This window comes from Aspergillus oryzae, chromosome 8 (genome assembly GCF_000184455.2).
Source record: "Aspergillus oryzae RIB40 DNA, chromosome 8".
NCBI classification, from domain to species: Eukaryota; Fungi; Ascomycota; class Eurotiomycetes; order Eurotiales; family Aspergillaceae; genus Aspergillus; species Aspergillus oryzae.
The window spans coordinates 1,258,189-1,277,087 of record NC_036442.1 but is presented as its reverse complement, the minus strand read 5'-3'; the positions used below and the strand labels follow the sequence as shown (position 1 = coordinate 1,277,087).

The 18,899-nt window shown below is 46.0% G+C and overlaps 7 protein-coding genes across 7 annotated transcripts; 4 read left to right on the top strand and 3 right to left on the bottom strand.

Moving 5' to 3' along the window:
• Positions 1–311: 311 nt before the first annotated feature.
• Positions 312–4,545, top strand: AO090103000001 (alanine--tRNA ligase; the record flags this gene model as incomplete). The annotated part of the gene is made up of 6 exons (XM_023233492.1): positions 312–318; positions 487–636; positions 1,248–1,306; positions 1,801–1,836; positions 1,903–4,311; positions 4,387–4,545. The coding sequence occupies 6 exons, from the start codon at positions 312–314 to the stop codon at positions 4,543–4,545; spliced, it is 2,820 nt and encodes a 939-aa protein (XP_023093771.1).
• A 221-nt stretch (positions 4,546–4,766) lies between these two features.
• On the bottom strand, positions 4,767–5,601 carry cyp3 (putative peptidyl-prolyl cis-trans isomerase; the record flags this gene model as incomplete). Its single annotated transcript, XM_001826571.3, has 4 exons — positions 4,767–4,958; positions 5,009–5,146; positions 5,206–5,351; positions 5,532–5,601. 4 exons carry the CDS (start codon positions 5,599–5,601, stop codon positions 4,767–4,769), a joined length of 546 nt encoding a protein of 181 aa, XP_001826623.1.
• Positions 5,602–6,765: 1,164 nt separating this feature from the next.
• On the top strand, positions 6,766–7,941 carry AO090103000003 (uncharacterized protein; the record flags this gene model as incomplete). The annotated part of the gene is made up of 1 exon (XM_023233489.1): positions 6,766–7,941. The coding sequence occupies one exon, from the start codon at positions 6,766–6,768 to the stop codon at positions 7,939–7,941; it is 1,176 nt and encodes a 391-aa protein (XP_023093772.1).
• Positions 7,942–8,574: 633 nt separating this feature from the next.
• Positions 8,575–9,977, bottom strand: AO090103000004 (DUF3844 domain-containing protein; the record flags this gene model as incomplete). The annotated part of the gene is made up of 4 exons (XM_001826573.3): positions 8,575–9,165; positions 9,218–9,361; positions 9,421–9,599; positions 9,653–9,977. The coding sequence occupies 4 exons, from the start codon at positions 9,975–9,977 to the stop codon at positions 8,575–8,577; spliced, it is 1,239 nt and encodes a 412-aa protein (XP_001826625.1).
• A 2,595-nt stretch (positions 9,978–12,572) lies between these two features.
• AO090103000005 (DsbA family protein) lies at positions 12,573–13,437 on the top strand (the record flags this gene model as incomplete). The annotated part of the gene is made up of 5 exons (XM_001826574.3): positions 12,573–12,651; positions 12,712–12,731; positions 12,791–13,192; positions 13,250–13,297; positions 13,360–13,437. 5 exons carry the CDS (start codon positions 12,573–12,575, stop codon positions 13,435–13,437), a joined length of 627 nt encoding a protein of 208 aa, XP_001826626.1.
• A 128-nt stretch (positions 13,438–13,565) lies between these two features.
• On the bottom strand, positions 13,566–14,244 carry AO090103000006 (cyclin-dependent protein kinase regulatory subunit CKS1; the record flags this gene model as incomplete). Its single annotated transcript, XM_023233488.1, has 4 exons — positions 13,566–13,608; positions 13,814–13,896; positions 13,940–14,084; positions 14,141–14,244. The coding sequence occupies 4 exons, from the start codon at positions 14,242–14,244 to the stop codon at positions 13,566–13,568; spliced, it is 375 nt and encodes a 124-aa protein (XP_023093773.1).
• Positions 14,245–16,006: 1,762 nt separating this feature from the next.
• hscA (putative Hsp70 chaperone (HscA)) lies at positions 16,007–18,264 on the top strand (the record flags this gene model as incomplete). Its single annotated transcript, XM_001826576.3, has 7 exons — positions 16,007–16,049; positions 16,156–16,206; positions 16,267–16,393; positions 16,448–16,613; positions 16,668–17,375; positions 17,457–17,937; positions 17,996–18,264. The coding sequence occupies 7 exons, from the start codon at positions 16,007–16,009 to the stop codon at positions 18,262–18,264; spliced, it is 1,845 nt and encodes a 614-aa protein (XP_001826628.1).
• Between the last annotated feature and the right edge of the window lie 635 nt (positions 18,265–18,899).

Below are 18,899 nucleotides of genomic sequence, written 5' to 3'. Positions count from 1 at the left end.
AATACGCGGAACATCCATTACCCTGGCATCCCGACAATTGAAATATATAGAGAACCCTTCGAGCATTTAGTTTATTGATAAATCCCGCCTGTATCCGTATAAAGTCTTTTAACCTTCACACAGCTGCCATGATTTGCGACAAGGTTATGTTGGCTCAAAGGGAAGAGGACGAGATCTTTCACTGTATCTATGCCACATAGAGTAGCCGCGCGAGTTCAAACTTATGATGGCCCAATTAGACTGTCTAGGGATGAATTGAGAAGGCTCAGAACTCCCTATATCCCAGCATCTATCTCCATTTCATCCTCCCGATGAAGGGTATTGTTTGAATTACCAGGATCTGCGACCGTTCCCGGGTGTAAAGTGCTATTTGTGGACGGGTCTCGCCCACATTGATTTATTCTAGCCCGCTCCCTTGTCTCAATCAAGGCCTTACGCACAGTGTCTCTTTCCTTCGGTACCGTTAGTGACGCTGGTTCTCTATAGAGGACCAGCTCATTGCATATTGGCTTTGCTTCTGTGACGACGAATCTCGGGATTGCTCGCAAGTTCTCCCCGATCCCAGGCAGAAACGTGATAGAATCACTGGGAAGCTCAGTTTCTGCTATCTCACGTTCAAGGTCATGAATGTAAACCGTATGTTTTGTGTCGTCCAATATCATCATGTCATCTAAAGCTGAGAAAACATGCTGACCAACTTCGAGATTTTCTCGAATTTCTCTAGGAGTATTGCTGGTTGCTCGAGGACCTGAAGTTGTGGTGTTAGAGGATACGTTGAAGGACGGGAAAGCAAAGCACAGGAAAAAAGACAAAACAAAAAAGAAATAACAAAAAGAAGAGACAGAGACAGAGGTAAGGTATTTGAAAGAAAGGGCAGCAATAAGAGAGACAGAGAGATAGAAGGAGCCAAGGCCATGCATGGTAAGACATACCAATATGCAAGCAACCAAACTTTTTTGCTAGAGGCTGATCTCCATCAGGGTCACTCTCCGCGGGACGCTTTTTTCCGTGATAAACTCCCACATCAGTATGCTGCGCCATCCGAACCACAAACAGCCGGGTAACGAATTGAGAACTTTTCTGCGGAGTAATAGGACGAGTTTAATAATCTACCATCTGCTATCCTGAGCACGCGCGAAGTCAACCTGGTGCAACTGGATGCATCGCTGAGTGGGTAGCTTGATGCGAGCCCCTAAGCTTTTGAGGGATGGGCAACTGGCTTTGACTCATCTGCTGTCGCCCCCTAGGTCAAACCCCAGAACATTCTACCATCTTCACACTTCCCCTCCCCCTCCCCCACTTCGAAGTGCGTTATCTGCAAACACCATCTCAGCACCATTAAGAATGAATTCAAATATACAAAGTAGTCCAGAGTGGACTGCAAAATCTGTTCGGGATGCATTTATTCAATATTTCCAAAAAAATGGACATACTTTCGGTATACCATATACTGCATATTATATTCTCAGTCCTTCAACGAGCTAACACCGGACCGTACGACTAGTTGCATCGGCTCCTGTGGTTCCTCACTCGGATCCAACCTTGCTTTTTACGAATGCCGGAATGAATCAGTTCAAGTCGATTTTCTTAGGCACCGTGGATCCACAATCTGATTTTGCGAACCTGAAGAGCGCGGTCAATACACAAAAGGTTACTACATGAAAATTATTGTCCCCTTTAAAAGTTGCACAACTAAGTCATTCTTATAGTGCATCCGTGCCGGTGGTAAGCATAATGTAAGTGGCAAAGAGAAGACAATCTCTTTACTGTTTCTGAAAAGACTAACCGCAGCGATAATAGGATCTGGACGATGTGGGAAAGGACAGCTATCATCATGTGAGGCGATATTCAATCTCGTGCATATTATTATTACACGTACTGATAGTAGGGGACTTACAACAGACCTTCTTTGAGATGCTTGGTAACTGGAGTTTTGGCGACTACTTCAAGAAGGAAGCGATCAATTACTCTTGGGAACTCATGACAAAGATATACGGATTGGATCCTCAACGGCTATATGTTACCTACTTCGAGGGGAGCAAGGAGGGTGGCCTCTCACCCGACCTGGAAGCCAAGGAGCTATGGAAAGCAGTGGGTGTTCCGGAAGACCACATTCTTCCTGGGAATATGAAAGACAATTTCTGGGAAATGGGTGATCAGGGCCCCTGTGGACCTTGCAGCGAAATCCACTATGACAGGATTGGGGGCCGCAATGCCTCCAACCTCGTCAATCAGGATGATCCCAATGTTCTTGAGATCTGGAATAACGTTTTCATCCAGTACAACCGTGAGTCAGACCGGTCTTTGAAGCCCCTCCCGAATAAGCATGTCGACACTGGCATGGGCTTTGAGCGTTTGGTCTCGGTACTCCAAAATAAGTCATCAAATTATGACACCGATGTGTTTTCTCCGTTATTCCAAACCATTAAGGACATCACTGGAGCACGGCCGTATCAGGGACGATTTGGTGTTGAAGATGCGGACGGAATCGACACGGCCTACAGGGTTGTAGCAGATCATGTTCGAACCCTGACATTTGCCATTTCAGATGGCGTCGCACCGAATAACGAGGGCCGTGGCTATGTGATTCGTCGGGTTCTTCGCAGAGGTGCACGGTATGCCAGAAAATACTTCAGGGTCGAAATTGGCAATTTCTTTTCCAAGATCGTACCGACCCTTGTGGATCAGATGGGTGACATGTTTCCAGAGGTCAAGCGGAAACAGCAAGACGTTATGGAAATACTTGACGAGGAAGAGATTTCGTTTGCAAAGACTCTGGATCGTGGTGAAAGGCAATTCGAACATTATGCTCAGCAAGCTAAGGCTAAGGGAGACGATAAGCTCCACGGTGCTGATGTTTGGAGATTGTATGACACTTTTGGCTTCCCTGTCGACTTGACTCGTATTATGGCAGAGGAACGTGGCCTACGAATTGACGATACTGAGTTCGAGGAGGCTCGCTCAAGAGCTAAGGAAGCAAGTAAAGGACAGAAAAAAGCTGCCGCCGACACCGTCAAACTGGATGTTCACGATCTTGGAAAATTGGAGAAAATGAATGACGTTCCCAAAACGAACGACTCGGCCAAATTCGATAGAGGGAACATTACTGCCCAGGTCAAGGCGATCTACCATGGAAAATCCTTCCATCTTTCAACGGAGCAGATACCCGAGGGTGACCAACTTGGGCTTATACTCGATCGCACGAATTTCTATGCCGAGCAAGGCGGACAGGAAAATGACACAGGTAGAATTGTCATTGACGGACAGGCTGAGCTTGAAGTTGGCGATGTCCAGCTTTATGCTGGTTATGTCCTTCATACTGGCTTCATGAAGTATGGTTCTCTGTCTGTTGGTGATGAAGTCATTTGTGAATACGACGAACTTCGTCGGTGGCCCATCAGAAATAACCACACAGGCACGCATATTCTTAATTTCGCGCTGAAAGAGGTACTGGGAGATGGTGTGGAGCAGAAGGGCTCACTTGTTGCTGCTGAGAAGCTTAGGTTTGATTTTTCTCATAAATCTCCGGTCACAGATAAAGACCTGGAAAGGATTGAGGATATATCGACCGAGTATATTCGCCAGAATTGCGCCGTCTACTCGCAGGAGGTTCCTCTCGCAACTGCCCGACAGATCTCAGGAGTTAGAGCCGTGTTCGGTGAGACCTATCCAGATCCTGTTCGTGTTGTGTCTGTAGGCGTGGAGCTGGAGGAGATCCTCAAGAATGTTAAGGACCCTCGTTGGGAAAAAGTTAGTATTGAGTTCTGTGGCGGAACTCATGTGCAAAAGACAGGCGACATTAAGGAGCTCGTTATTCTGGAAGAGAGCGGCATTGCCAAAGGCATCCGCAGAATTATTGCAGTTACCGGAGAGGATGCTCATGAAGTGCAGCGCGTCGCTCTGGGATTCGAGAAGCGTTTGGACCGTCTTGAAGCAATGGCCCTAGGTCCTGAGAAAGAACAGGATGCCAAGCAAATTCAAGTCGACCTTAGCCAGTTATTAATCTCAGCAGTTCAAAAATCGAGGTTCCGTGAACGTTTTGCACATATCAACAAGCAAATCATTGATTCGCAAAAAGCGCAGCAAAAGCTTGAATCGAAGAAGGCGCTCGAGGCAATTACTTCATACTTCGAAAACCCTGAGAACAAAGACAAGTCGTGGCTTGTTGCTAGGCTTCCAATTTCAGCAAATGCAAAAGCTGTTAGCGAATCCCTGAACCACGTGAAGTCGAAGCTACAGGATAAAACGGTTTACGTCTTGGCCGCGGACTCTAACCAAGGTCGTGTCGTCCACGGCTGCTATATGTCAAAGGTAATATCATCGCTAGCCCGGTACTTCTTGACCCGCACTGACGATTTTTATTTTCACTAGGCAATAAGCGATCAGGGAGCTTCCGCTAGCGATTGGGCGGCTATTGTTTCTACTGCGGTTGGTGGAAAGGCTGGTGGCAAAGGGCCCACGTCTATTGGCAATGGTACTAACCCAGACAAAACTGACGAAGCTATTGCCTTGGCTTCTGATTATCTTAGCAAGTTTAAGCTTTAAGCCCTCGACGCGGTTTTCAAGTTGTGATACTCCTGGATTGTAACGACCAGGGGGGGAGAAAAGTATGGCACGAAAAAGAGCGTATAGGTGTATTAAGTGCTATAGATAGGGATCAGGAAACTCACTACATGTAATGGCTTTTTCGTTGCTTGGGAATATGGGAATTGTTCACTTTCTCTCTTCATATATCCTAGGACTCGAAACGACCTTTTGATCATGTATCACATCTCCCCGCACTGAATGATGGTCACGTCTTGATTAGGTTTATCCCTAGTTGTACGAGTGTTTTCAATCATTCGCACAACGTCCATTCCTTCCACTACTTGTCCAAACACCACGTGTTTATTATTTAGGAACGGTGTCGCAGTCGTTGTAATGAAGAATTGGCAACCGTTTGTGTTGGGTCCAGAATTCTGGACATGTCAGCATCACCGCTTCCCTAGGCTTTCGTACTGGGACTTACTGCCATGCTTAGTAGCCCTGGTTGATCATGCTTCAAAATGAAATTTTCATCTTGAAATCGTGGAGTGCCATAGATGGTACGAGAACCTGTGCCATCGCCATTGACGAAGTCACCACCCTGTATCATGAAATCCTTGATCTTTAATGCATTAGTCAGCCCCAGAAACATTAGTCTCGAGGATAATGTATTGTACACACAACTCTATGAAATTTGCTATTCTTATATCCTTGTGGCCGTCCTTGGGGACTTTTGCTTTCTCCTGTGCAGAACTGGCGAAAATTTTCTGCTGTTCGTGGCGTTATACTGGTGAAGAGTTCCATCTTGATACGTCCCAGTGACTCCCCTGTGAGATAAGTATGCTCAGTCTGTTTAGATCTTATTTGATGAGGCAGATTTCCCAGCGCCGTATTCTATAATCACATATCTTTAATTGAGTTGTGCTGGTGAAACGACGCTGGACATCTTCTGAAGCCGTGGGATTTCTGTCTAAGGTTGAATTCTCAATCTTATCTTCCGTACTTACCACCTAGAGTGATGTCAAAAAAGACAACAGGGTTGGGTGTCTTAGCTGAGCTCGTAACTTGGCTATCCATTTGCAGGTTTGCGCTATCAGGAAATCAGATGTGGTTGGAGGAACAACAGTGTGACGATATAAAACTTGTATGGAGAAACTTCCGCAAGTGGTAGGCATCTACAGAGTAGATAGTACTCAATCTTGAAGAGCCTCCCCATATGACTCCATAAGACCCCACTTTCAAATTAGCTTATCTAATTAAGAAAGCCAGCGAATACGTAACACCTGTCTTTCACATACGGAGTTCTCTGTATACCGCACACCTCAATCTTTATATCGTGACAAGATATTCCGTATGTACCAAACTACGGAGTAATCTTATTTCCATTCTGTTACTGAAGCATTCTACCTAGAGTATGGCTTAAGGTGTATACTGCATTTTAATAATTGTACGAAGTAATGTGAAAGGTATGATATGAAAGTCACTCAGTAGTCACTTAACACATACTTAGAAGTACCTTTATGCTATGTCGGTAGATTGTTGCAATGCTCTGCTCATTGCTACAGGTATGGTAATGCGGGACAAAACCGAGGTACAGTACATGTACGGAGTACGGAGTACTGTAGAGTAATAATAAGCCACCCCGTGACCTAACAGCCATTGGCCTCGGTCACGCATTACCACCCACCTTACGGAGTAATGTGGAGTATCGTCAACGGCATTCTAGACTCAAATGCGATATACGTCCCTGGTTTACAATAAGAACCATTCTTTCAGCAGCCCCAGGCGCAGCTGCCGCCAGTGATGATCCACCGCGTTCGCATTTTGGTGTGTGCCTTGTATCGCTACCCTGAAGTAGATGAATCGGGTTGCTCCCATCGCTTTTGCGTGTTAGAGCCATAACGTTGCTTCAGGGAGTTGTTGATTTCTCGACGAAATCTCATGTCAATATTCTCGGGGATTCTAGATATATCACTCCTTAACAACCGAGACGGCCGGCACCGTTTACTACATTCAGCCCCTCCAGTATCATCACGACTACGTTTGTCAAGATGGCATCCACTGCAACAGGTCCACAACCAACTGCCACCAGTACTGATCACAACGGAGATGATAGTAGCTCAAGCCCCACGAGTTCGCCCCTCTTATTCTTCGTTGCCCTTGGTTTTGGTGTTGTATTCACGAACCTATGGTACGCCCAACTTTGCGTTATGTTTAAAATGTGCGCTAATCTAATCGACCATGTTTAGGATTATTGTGGGAGTAAAATATTGCTTCCGATATAACCAGCGAAACCGCCAATTACGCAACGAGGAAACGGGCGAGCCGATAGATTTAGTAACCATGCCTCGAACACATAGGAGAAGGAGGGAAAAAAAGTTGATGAGTATGGATGAAGTTAACGAACGGTTTCCACTTGTTAAATACAAAGTGTGGAGATCTTCGCGCGCGAATGAAGGCCTTCCAACCGCAGGTGGAATATCGGCACCAAATAGCAGACCCCAGAGCTTGAAAGGTGAACATAATGTTTTATCTACCACTGTTGGGGCACCCTCTTACACAACAAATTCGGCAATAAAAGGCCACCGTCGATGTGATTCAACCACGTCGCAGTTATCTATACCAGCTGAACACGCACAGACGGCCTTAGTGCAGCCGCAAGAGAAGGAGAACGCCGGTCAAGCATTTGCTGTGCTGGCTGATGGCACCCATGGCCCAGACGCAAAACAGTTACAGAATTGCAATTCCCTTGAGGATGAAGATGTTAACAACCCAATTCGCACCGCAGTACCAGCGGAACTTTTACCCAATCCAGGCGATTCGTGTGCAATTTGCCTTGATACAATCGAAGATGACGATGACATACGTGGGCTTACATGTGGTCATGCTTTTCATGCATCCTGTGTCGACCCGTGGTTAACGAGTCGAAGAGCCTGTTGTCCTTTGTGCAAGGCCGATTATTATGTTCCAAAGCCTCGCTCTGATCCCGGCGGACTAACAACTAACCCAGAACGCTCAGGCCGTCGCAATACAACACGGTTGGCCGTTCCCACACAACCACAATCGGTATTTATAGGAGGACGTGTTAACCCATTTCGGAATCCCCTAGCTATATCAGATCGACAGGATCCATCGAGAAATGGAACCCAGTCGTCCCGGCTAACTGCACCGCGTTTTTGGCGAATACAAGCTCACCACTCTCAGCCTGCTAATAACCCGTCAAGCTCAGCTCCAGAGCCTTCGGACCGGCGAGATTGGAGGACTCGATTTACGCCTACTAGGTCGCTGAACCTTTCTTTTCTATCCTTTTCCGCTCGGAATCATTATTCAAGGGAGAGCATGCCGCACCCGACGGACACTGCACGCTCTGCGGCCGATCGGACACCTAGCCAGCTGGAAGCCCAGTCCGGCGCATGAGCAGACTCATAAATCATGTTTCGCGGATACCCTATCCAGTCCATGTCAAACGTTGCCCTTCCTCACTTCATGGCATCTGGAATGCCACTTGGCAACGGCACGATTATTTACAGCGTGCAAGATCACGCAAATACATAAATATCATTCTGTATAATACGTTGAAGTACCTCACTATTCGAAAGACAGTTTTTGTCTTGCATAAGAAGGATGTGTGAAGTTCTTGTCTAGGCACCTACATTTGTTCCAGGCTGTTGGCTTAGTAGCTCAGGCCATTATGAAAGTTATTACCCGTGGCGTGGCGTTGATGGCGCAAAGGTTCTAGGGTATTTAGGATTTTCGGGTTTTAGGCAAGGTTGTTGGTTGGGTATTTATCGAGGAAGCGTTGCTGCAGGTATGGATTTCTTTAATCTAAGCCTGCTCTCTCTCTCCTCTTTCTTTTCCGTCCCCCATTGTTTATTCCTCCTTGTTTTAATGTACATCGTGATGATGAGAATACCATATTTCCAATGCATATACCAGGAACACAAAGCTTCGTATCTTACTATAACATCAATTATGAACCGTGGTAACCAGAACATTGATTTCGAGAGTTCCCGTCAAGAGGAATTGGAAGAGGTGTATATAACATTGACATCACTTCTGCGCTTTTGCCGGGCCAACCCCAGCGCTTATAACACCAGGCAACTCATTTTGTCCAATGTGAAACAACATCCCAACGGCAGTACCTGCCGCCATGACCACCAGTACACTGATACCTGCAATCAAGAAGAAAGGGGAGCTGATATCTCTTTTTTCGCACGCAGGCCCTCCCCACCGAATTTTTTGAACAGTGCCATCTTCCTTGGTGACGATGGTCGACTTGCATTTGCATGCGTAGCAGTCGCTAGCGGCCTCATCGTTGGCTGAACCGGACTTTTTATAGCAAAACCCATGTCCAGAGCAGCTATCAGTTGCCAAATTGCACGAGGAATTCGAGGTGAAACAAACAGGATGTGTTTGCCTCTGAAGCGTCGTCATAACTGCTGCGCTGCTGGATCTGACAGAAGCTTCCTCTTTCACGGCTTCTCGAGGATCCACCTTACGTTTCAAACCTTTACCTTGGTTGATTGTAGGCAGAAGAACTGCTGTAACCTGACTGACTTCTGACGAAAGAGCACGTAGGCCATGAAGAACAGACGTCAGTGAATCAACTACAGAGCCAGAGCCCACATATTCATCAGGAACCTGCTGTATGTTAATGTTACTTCACTTGGCCCACTATGCATTAGACGCATACCTGAAATGAGATTTTCAAGACAGCTGTCAAACTCTGCTCGTCCACCCACGTTTCTGCCACCTTCACAATGCCGAGAAGCTCTTTGCCAAACACGTGGGCTACCGCTTCGAATGCAGAGCCCTTAGGAATGCAATTTTCAATCGTCTATATATAGGTGAGAATTAGCTGAACCAAAAGTCCCATTGATAGGATTTCTTTCTTACTTGAAGAACATCGAAGCTGATTCCGCCTCCGCTATCGGATTTGCAATAGTTCTTTGTGGCCGTAACATAGCCGTCAGAGTTAGCCTCTGATGTTGAGTCGAGGAAACCATCAATTAGGTAGTTAGCCGAAGGGCTACCAATCATGAGGTCTCCTTGATACTCTTGCTGAATGGCAGATCCTTGTAACAGCTCGTCAGCTGTCTTGAATAGCGACGATTGTTTTTTAACATACCAAGCCCAGCACCTATCCCTTCAAGAATCACAAGGCTCCTAGTGACGTCCTTATAGTCGATATCGCCGCCAAACAACGAATGCCGCGCGCCGCCATATCTGTCCAAAAGCTCGACTATGTCTTGGTCCCACTTTCCAAGAGCCGAAACGGTAGGTACGTTCATTCGGAGCTCCAAAATATGCCGAGCTACATCATCGGTTACCACCGGAGTCTTCATATTCTGCCATGGTGGAGATGGGCCGAAGGTGAATATGGAAGCATCCAAAGCTTTGGTTCCGGATGCGATTGCTAATGAAAGACTCAATAAGCTAGTGAGCCGATGCATGCTAGGCGAACGAACTAGCAATTAACTCGCTCTGATAGTAAATGCCTTGCCGGAATAATTGACTGACAAACCTGTAGTCTTTCAGCGTAGACTCTTTAGTCAGGAACTAGCATTTGAGCGTTAAGTAGACGAAGCACCCGCGCCTCTGTACGGGTAGATAGCAGCAACTATGGTACATCAGCTCTCACTAACCCCAAAATATACTAGTTATCTCATGACTGAGCTAGCTCGTATCACGTGCTTACTATCGGGGGCTGTCCCACTTGGCTAAGGACTGATACGTCGGGAGTTCAATGATTAGGCTGCTTCAAGTCTCGTCTGTATTCAATCTCTATAGTAGTGTACATACCTCTTCAGAACACCTGAGTTTTATTAATCTTTTTCTATTTCTCTTTCTTTTCCTATTTCCTTTGTTTGGCTTATCGGTATCACTTTCGTACGATCTTGATTCTACCTGAACCTTGAGGACAAGTTTTTACTCATCTTTCCATATTGCTCTTCAAGTATACTAGGGGCATGTCAATTTCAGGACTCTAAGAAACGGGTCAAAGATATGCCTTCTTGTTGAACAGCTGCGCCCACACATGCGATCTCTCAATGTTTCGACTCAGGCGAATACTTCCAAACTCTACATTTTTTCGAATTAGCCCACCATTGTCTCAGACCTCGAAGCTCAACAATGTGCGCCATGTCAAATTCAAGCGGCCGTGGATTAGGTAGGTATAAATCTTCGATGCACTATAGATATTCCACTCTCTGACATATGCCTCAGGAGATTATTTACCACATTCTTAATTTATGGTACCGCATTTCATTTGTGGAGTTCGTTCATTCTCCTTCAGTTTGATGATACACTAGACGATGCCGATGACATACAGGAAGCCCCCTCTGGAAAGATAGGTGTGGGCAAAAATCGAAAAAATGATACGGAGGGGCACCTTGAGAACCCTGCGAGCGTAACGATAGATACTGATCCTGTTTTCATACCATTGGGCTGGCCACGATTACGCAAAGGTGAACTATATGCAGCATCGGACCCGGAGTGGCAAGAATTTGTCAAGACCTCGCGGGACCGAGAAAAGCTTCAATACCTGAGAGGTATGGCTGACTCGGTTGTATTTTAGTCCTTGGCTAAACATTGTATGCGCAGATGAGCTGGCATCCATCGTTCAGAAAGATGCCTCCCAGTCTGATTTACTGTCGCGCGTGCTAGGGGGTCCCCTTAGCGTGACAGGGTTTTGGCTAGTGCATCATTTCCCATCTCGCGCCCCCCCTGATTATAGGCGCTCAGGGTATGTGCATTCATGACCGGACTACCCTTGGGATTTGCTTATGATGCGTAGGTTAGAATTCACCGACAGTGGGATATCGTGGGTTTCAAAACCTATGTCTCTGGAGGATGGCGACCGTCTTCGGAGGTGTGTACAGCCTTTGTCTGTGGCACTTGCTATAAAGGATGCCTATATGATCTTGGTGAAAAGACAGCTTTCCCGGCTTAATATCACAGGCTTGGAGCAAGAACAAGCCCCAGGTACTTCAAGTCTACCGTCCCATAAGGCGCTATCGTCCGAGCTTCAACCCCTGGACAGATTGCACCCCGTGCATCAGTCTCAAGCACAGTTGACTCCGCCTACTGGTTCTCAGGGAGGCACATTGCGAGATAAAGGCGGTGTCGACCTTCATCCTTCTCTAATTATCTCGACACTACAGCGATTACCTTTACCAAAGTTTGGTCCCGGGTCTGATCTGTACGCCGCATCGTTAGCTTTCAAGATACGGCTGAAGAACTGTTTGGCCCGAGAACTGCACCGTCCTCGGCGTGGCGCGTTCTACTTTATCGGCCCTGTCGGCTTGAAAGGCCCCAGAGGGTTTTGCAGGGTTGAAGTGAAAGGTGAATACGATCCAGCAACGGCCAGTTGGTCCTTGATTTCGATGCAGCTTAAGGATGTGAGCATATTCAACCAAAAAGCGCTTGGGGGCCCTTAACACCGGCTGCCTATCCTTCCATCTTTTACAAAGTGCATTCTGCTGTAGCTAAAGATACGGGACCTACTCTATGTTATGAGGTCTCTTTTAATCTATTTTAATGCCTGGGCATTGATCAAACTGAGCTTTCCCCTCCATGCTATAGCCTTTCAGAAATCCGGCACCTAGGATCTCGAACGAAATAGTTATCGTAGTTGTCAATGCACTCCAGTTGATGAGATTTAGATATAAGCTATATAGATATGCACAAGTAGCTATATGGAGTGTAGGTGGTAACTAGGCTGGTATGCTTAGTCAAGTGATCAGCAAGTATCGGAAAGGCCAATTCATCAAAAGGCTGTGCGACTGTTATTACAAGGGAATCATATGAGTAGTTTATGGCTAGAACTCTGTTGGTTGTACTATGCTAGGCGCGGCAGATATCAACTTATCTTTCATACACGTATTCCGTAATAACTATTCATGGTGAGATGACGTAAGGCGTTGATTACCCCACCCCCTCCATAGGTACATTTAATATACATTTATTACCTGGCCACCGCATCTCACTCACATCTGCAGAACAACCAGCATTACAGAGTACCCATACCTTTCTTGGTACAATCACCAATGGCTCTTCCCCCCAAGTTTGCGGGTCACAGATTGCGGGCTGGTACTGATCAGCTCCCGCAACACACACTTGAACTTTGTATGTTATGTCAGAGACTGGATTGACACATATTGGTTGCTGATAATAGTACAAATTGAGATCTTGACTATGCGTGTCCCGTGAGTCCACACTGTAGGCTCTACTATACTTTTGCATGTACGCTAAAACTTAGCTTAAGTTCTCCGCAAAGATGTTCGATACGTTCTACAGCTCAGTCAGACCTACACTTGCAAGTCAATACCGAGGCCAGCTGCAGGTCATTTTTCGCCAACATATCCAACCCTGGCACCCATCATCAACATTAATGCATGAGGCGGGCGCAGCTGTTCTGAGAGTAGCTCCCGAGAAATTCTGGGAGTTCAGTGCCGCTTTGTTCAAACAACAGAAAGATTTCTTTGATGTAAGCGTGGTTAATGAGACACGCAACAGAACATATGAAAGATTGGCAAAGGTTGCTGGACATATTGGAGTGGAGGAGCGGGAGGTGCTCAAGCTTTTGACTGTTAGCGACAAAGCTAGTGACAACGGGGAACTGAATACCGGTAACTTTGTCACCGATGATATCAAGAAAATGGTCAAAGTAAGATATTAAGACACCGGTGATTTGTGACATATCCAATCTAACACAACAAATTAGGCAGACCGTGCTGTGGGAGTCCATGTTTCCCCGACCGTATACTTCAACGTATGCCATGCTTAGTTGCGCGAATATTATAAGCGACCCGATGTACTGACACCATCATCTAGGGCATCGAAGAACCGGGGATCAGTAGCAGCTTTACTGCTACCCAGTGGGGGCAATGGTTGGCCAAGAACGTGATCTGAAAACCCCTTCTAGATAAAGTATCCTGCAAATAGAATATAGGAGTGGGTGAAGCACAGTAAAACGGTCGTTATGGTGGCAGTGCGTGGTGGCTTAGTCGACAAACGAGGTATCTTCTAGCAGCATTAAATTATATTCCTTGTCGAAACTTCATGCAAGAAGCACCTGATTGCCTAACAATCTCATTTATGCATACTCCGCACCTTATTTTGCGGACGTTTGCTCGTCCAAGAAATGGGAAATGAGAAGAGAAAGGCTAAATATCGACCATCGAATTCGAGGTGTATTTACTGTGACATTGGTGGCTGGTAGTTGAGGGGGCGCCTGACACAACTCTCAGTACCAGAAAAGCGAACATGTTCAAATTAAGGTACTCACTTGAATAGCAGAATGTGTGGTTCCGGCTCATGAACCTCGTAGTGCTCCCAACCCAAGCTCTGACCGTCGGTAAAGTTAGACGACTTATGACATTAGAATCTGACAGTGGTGATCGGGCCTGCACACCTGTGTAATCCCCAGGGCTCTCCACTCCTCTTCCCAAAGCAGTTTAAGAGTTCCCTTCGAGCTGTCAAAGTAGTCGGCCGGGATCTTTTTGAGCATGTTTTTGGGGAGCTGAACATGACGGTATTCAAATTGATCATCAGAGTATCTATGTGTAAGTCAGCATTCGCATCGATACAGTCTACGGTATAGGAGTCAATGTACCTCGCGGAATAGTGGATAGAATCGATAAATTCATCGAGCCTTTCTCGTTCAGATTCCAGCAGAAGGCGGGGCTTCTTATTCCTCCTGCTCATATCGATGTCCATCTGGAACGGTGAGGAGCGTACAATAATGCGAATAGAACAACTGCCAGCTATCTTCTAACTGTGAGCGATCTATTTACATAGATATTGGCCGCGCTCATAGGCAAGAACTATGGGTGTTCTTATTATATAGATACTTACGGAACGAAAACCTTCAATGGAGTGACTTGGGCGGAATGCAACTGACGCACGGCTTTTTTGGCGGCTTTTTCGAAGTTGGTGTGCGTCTCTGGTCGCGAGTTGGCGTAATTTGAGGTTCACCAGCTTGAGGAGCAAGTAGGAAGCAGATCGGATCAGAACCGCAGGAGAAAAGACAGAAATACTCTAATGAAGATACCCACATTTGCTTCTTGGTGGAGGTGTCTAGCCGCTTTAGTGCCTAAGGCTGCAAAAAAAAAGAGTATTCACCATTGTAGCCTCTATTTGTCCCTGTTGCCTCATTATTTTAAGAATCACTCCTGGCATAATGTCCGAGTCTTCTTGTGTATTGCTAGTGACAGGAAGACTAGTTAAGCTTGTCCTAGTTTATTGCATTGAGGGACACCTGGGTCTGCATATTTAACTTCAGTACGTATTCTCTTCCTTGATGAAGCAGTTTGTGCGAGAAACAAAGCTTAATGTGCTTTGCATGCTACAGTCTTCGACTCTCGATTGCATCATAATATGTGAGATTTATATCTAATATGGGGGATTCCCGTGCTTGCTGTTTATTATGTGGGGTGATATAGGAGAATGGCGGTTTTGGGGATGTTCGGTTGTTTATATACCTACCAATTTTAATAATGCGGCACTATCACAATATGAGAGCGTCAGTGCTCGTGTCAGAGAAGGTGTTATGTCACTGCAACCTCCCTTCCTCTACTTATGCCAATGACCCAAACTATAATCCCACCTGCAAATACCCCTGACTTTGTCTTCATGCTACAACTAGAGTTGTGGTAGAGGCGGCAATGTCTCGATGGAATAGTTTATAGAGTCATCTGAGTATGAGAGCTTGATTCATATGTGTTCAAACGGCTCTTAAGTTTACACATAGAATTTCTTCATAAGAGAGTGGAGCGATCCACATCCGAACAAAATAAATTTAACCAATCTCTTAAAGTGTACGGAGTAAAATGACACCTGATACCTATCATGTTCCGGGATCTTAGTGATGTGCCTCTTATAAGGCACGTTAGTCTAAGTTTTGAGTAGGAATTTAGGGATGTATAAGCAATGAGTACCAGAATCTAATCTTGATTATATAATGTGCATATATATCAAACTAATACGGAATGCACGCCACAAATCATGGAATCTATCCGAGGTAATTCTTGTGTAGTAGAAAGTCTCTACAATACAGTTATTTGATACTACTAGTTTTGTTGTAAAATTGTATGTTAGTGCTACACAGTACAAGGTGATGGATGCTCTTCGTGATGGAAATTCTTTTTAGTTGAACACTGGCTTATCTAATTAGCTTTTAACCAACCATGGATTAGCTCTGGCCGTTTCATTTGCTCCCCAGCCGAGGGAGGAAAAAGTTGAAAAGGCGAAGGGGAAAAAAAAAAGAAAAAAAGAAAGAAAAAAATTTCAAAAAAATCAAAAGTGGGTTTCGTTTTGCCCTCCCCTCAGAACTCTCCAATTTTTTTTTTTTCCCTTTCTGCTTTCTTCTCAACACTTGGAGTGAACTTATAATCCTCCCCCCTCAAAATCTTTCTTTCTTTCATCCCATTCCTCCCTTCTACCCTTGTCTCTATCATCTTCCACCCTCCCCCTTCTTACCATGTCTGACGAAGTTTACGAAGGCGCCATTGGTATTGACCTTGGTGAGTTGTATATCCGATTGCTCCTGTCAAACTTCCCACCCTTTCAGCATTTTTTTTTAAGGGAAAAAAAAATCATTTGCTTTGAATGGGCTAACCAGTTCCCTAGGCACAACCTACTCCTGTGTTGCCAACTATGAAGGCACCAATGTTGAAATCAGTATGTCTACATGAAGCTTCTTGGAACCGAGCTTGTTGGTTAATCATTTATCACATTTAGTTGCCAACGAGCAGGGTAGCTACACAACCCCCTCCTTCGTCTCTTTCACCGAAAAGGAGCGCTTGATTGGCGAGGCCGCAAAGAACCAGGCTGCGATGAACCCGAAGAATACCATCTTCGATATCAAGTGCGTTGCTGCATGAGCGTCAAAGATTCTGTTTCTCGTTTTAACATACTGTAGGCGTCTTATCGGCCGTCGCTATGATGATCCTATCGTCAAGAAGGATGTTGAATCGTGGCCCTTCAAGGTAGTTGATCAGGGTGGAAGCCCTGCCGTCGAGGTTGAGTACCTCGGAGAGACGAAGACTTTCACTCCCCAGGAGATCTCCTCCATGGTCTTGATGAAGGTAACTAAACCGTTAACTCTTATTATAGACTACATGATTGATAGTATATCATAGATGAAAGAGGTTGCGGAAACCAAGCTTGGTAAGAAGGTTGAAAAGGCGGTTATCACTGTGCCAGCCTACTTCAACGACAACCAGCGTCAAGCGACTAAGGATGCCGGAGCTATCTCGGGTCTTAACGTCCTTCGTATCATCAACGAACCCACTGCTGCTGCCATCGCCTACGGTCTTGGTTCCGGAAAGTCCGACAAGGAGCGCAATGTCCTCATCTATGATCTCGGTGGTGGTACCTTCGATGTGTCCCTGTTGAACATCCAGGGCGGTGTGTTCACTGTGAAGGCTACCGCTGGTGATACTCACCTTGGTGGACAAGATTTCGATACCAACTTGCTTGAGCATTTCAAGAAGGAGTTCCAGCGTAAGACCGGAAAGGACCTTTCGGGTGATGCCAGAGCCCTGCGCCGACTGAGAACGGCCTGTGAGCGTGCCAAGCGCACTTTGTCTAACGCCACCCAGACCACTGTTGAGATTGATTCTCTGTTTGATGGAGAAGATTTCAACTCGTCCATTACTCGTGCTCGTTTCGAGGACCTGAATGCCAAGTCTTTCTCTGGTACTTTGGAGCCAGTGCAGCAAGTTCTCAAGGATTCTGGTATCGAGAAGAGCAAGGTTGATGAGATCGTGCTTGTTGGTGGTTCCACTCGTATTCCTCGCATCCAGAAGCTTCTCAGCGACTTCTTCGACGGCAAGAAGCTTGAGAAGGTGAGTCTTTTTTTTTATCTATCATTTTTTTCTTTTCTCGGTCGCATATTGTGAACGACATTGGCTGATATATTCCTTAAGAGCATCAACCCCGATGAAGCTGTCGCCTACGGTGCTGCCGTCCAGGCTGGCATCCTTTCAGGAAAGGCCACTTCTGCTGAGACCCAGGACCTTCTGTTGTTGGACGTTGTTCCGTTGTCTCTTGGTGTTGCCATGGAGGGTAATATCTTTGCCCCTGTGGTGCCTCGTGGGCAGACTGTTCCCACTATCAAGAAGCGCACTTTCACCACTGTTGTAGACAACCAGACAACTGTTCAGTTCCCAGTCTACCAGGGTGAGCGTACTAACTGTGCGGATAACACCTCTCTTGGAGAGTTCACCTTGGCCCCCATTCCGCCCATGAGAGCTGGTGAAGCTGCCCTTGAATGTGTTTTCGAGGTTGACGTCAACGGTATCCTTAAGGTCACTGCAACTGAGAAGTCTTCCGGTCGTAGTGCGAACATTACCATCTCGAATGCTGTTGGTAAGCTCTCGACCACAGAGATCGAGCAAATGATCGACGGTGAGTGCCCTTGTCTGATCAGGTTAACCGAGACACTTTCATAACTGACATCGTTTAGATGCCGCCAAGTTCAAATCTAGCGACGAGGCTTTCACAAAGAAGTTTGAGTCCCGCCAGCAGCTGGAGTCTTACATTTCCCGCGTCGAGGAGATCATCTCCGATCCCACCATGTCGATGAAGTTGAAGCGTGGTAACAAGGAGAAGATCGAATCCGCTCTCAGCGATGCTATGGCTCAGCTCGAGATCGAAGATTCCACTCCTGAGGATCTCAAGAAGAAGGAGCTTGCCCTCAAAAGACTCATTACTAAGGCTATGGCCACTCGGTAAATGAATCTTAGTTGGACTTACGGTGACTGCCGCAAGTAAAAAATAGTAATCAAAAAACGAACTGCACGCGTTATTCACTTAGTATTATGAATAGAGGCCAATCTGCTGCTTTGCTACCTATGCAACATTTTTGACACGAGTTTGGTGTATATGTGCGGCCTTCTGGACTAGGCGCGTGCTTGTGTTTCAGGGAAGACTGTTTCTATGATTTTTATGAGCCGGTGAATCTATATACTTTTTCTCATGACACTTCGCGGGTATCTTATGTTCCAACTTGCAATGCCTCATGGGCTTAGGCGCGTAGACTTTGTAAAAACCATACCTCTAGTTTATTGCAATAATTTAACGATTTTTCTACTCTGTGCGAACAGCGAAAGGCACAAGTGCCACGTCTTTTAAGCCGTTGGGGTCATGGGCAGAAACCTAGCGATCTTTCTTGAATTGGTTAGTGGGCATTGGGATCGGTGATCTACGGAGTGTTTACGGAGTATGGTGGTTCCCGACGTTTTGAAGACGCTATCTAATAAATTTGAGTAAAACGCCCTGCCTCCTTCAACCTTCTTTTTGCAACAACTGATCAATCGACTTTTACTGTCTGTCAGTGGCGGCGGATATCAGGAAGGATGCAACGTATT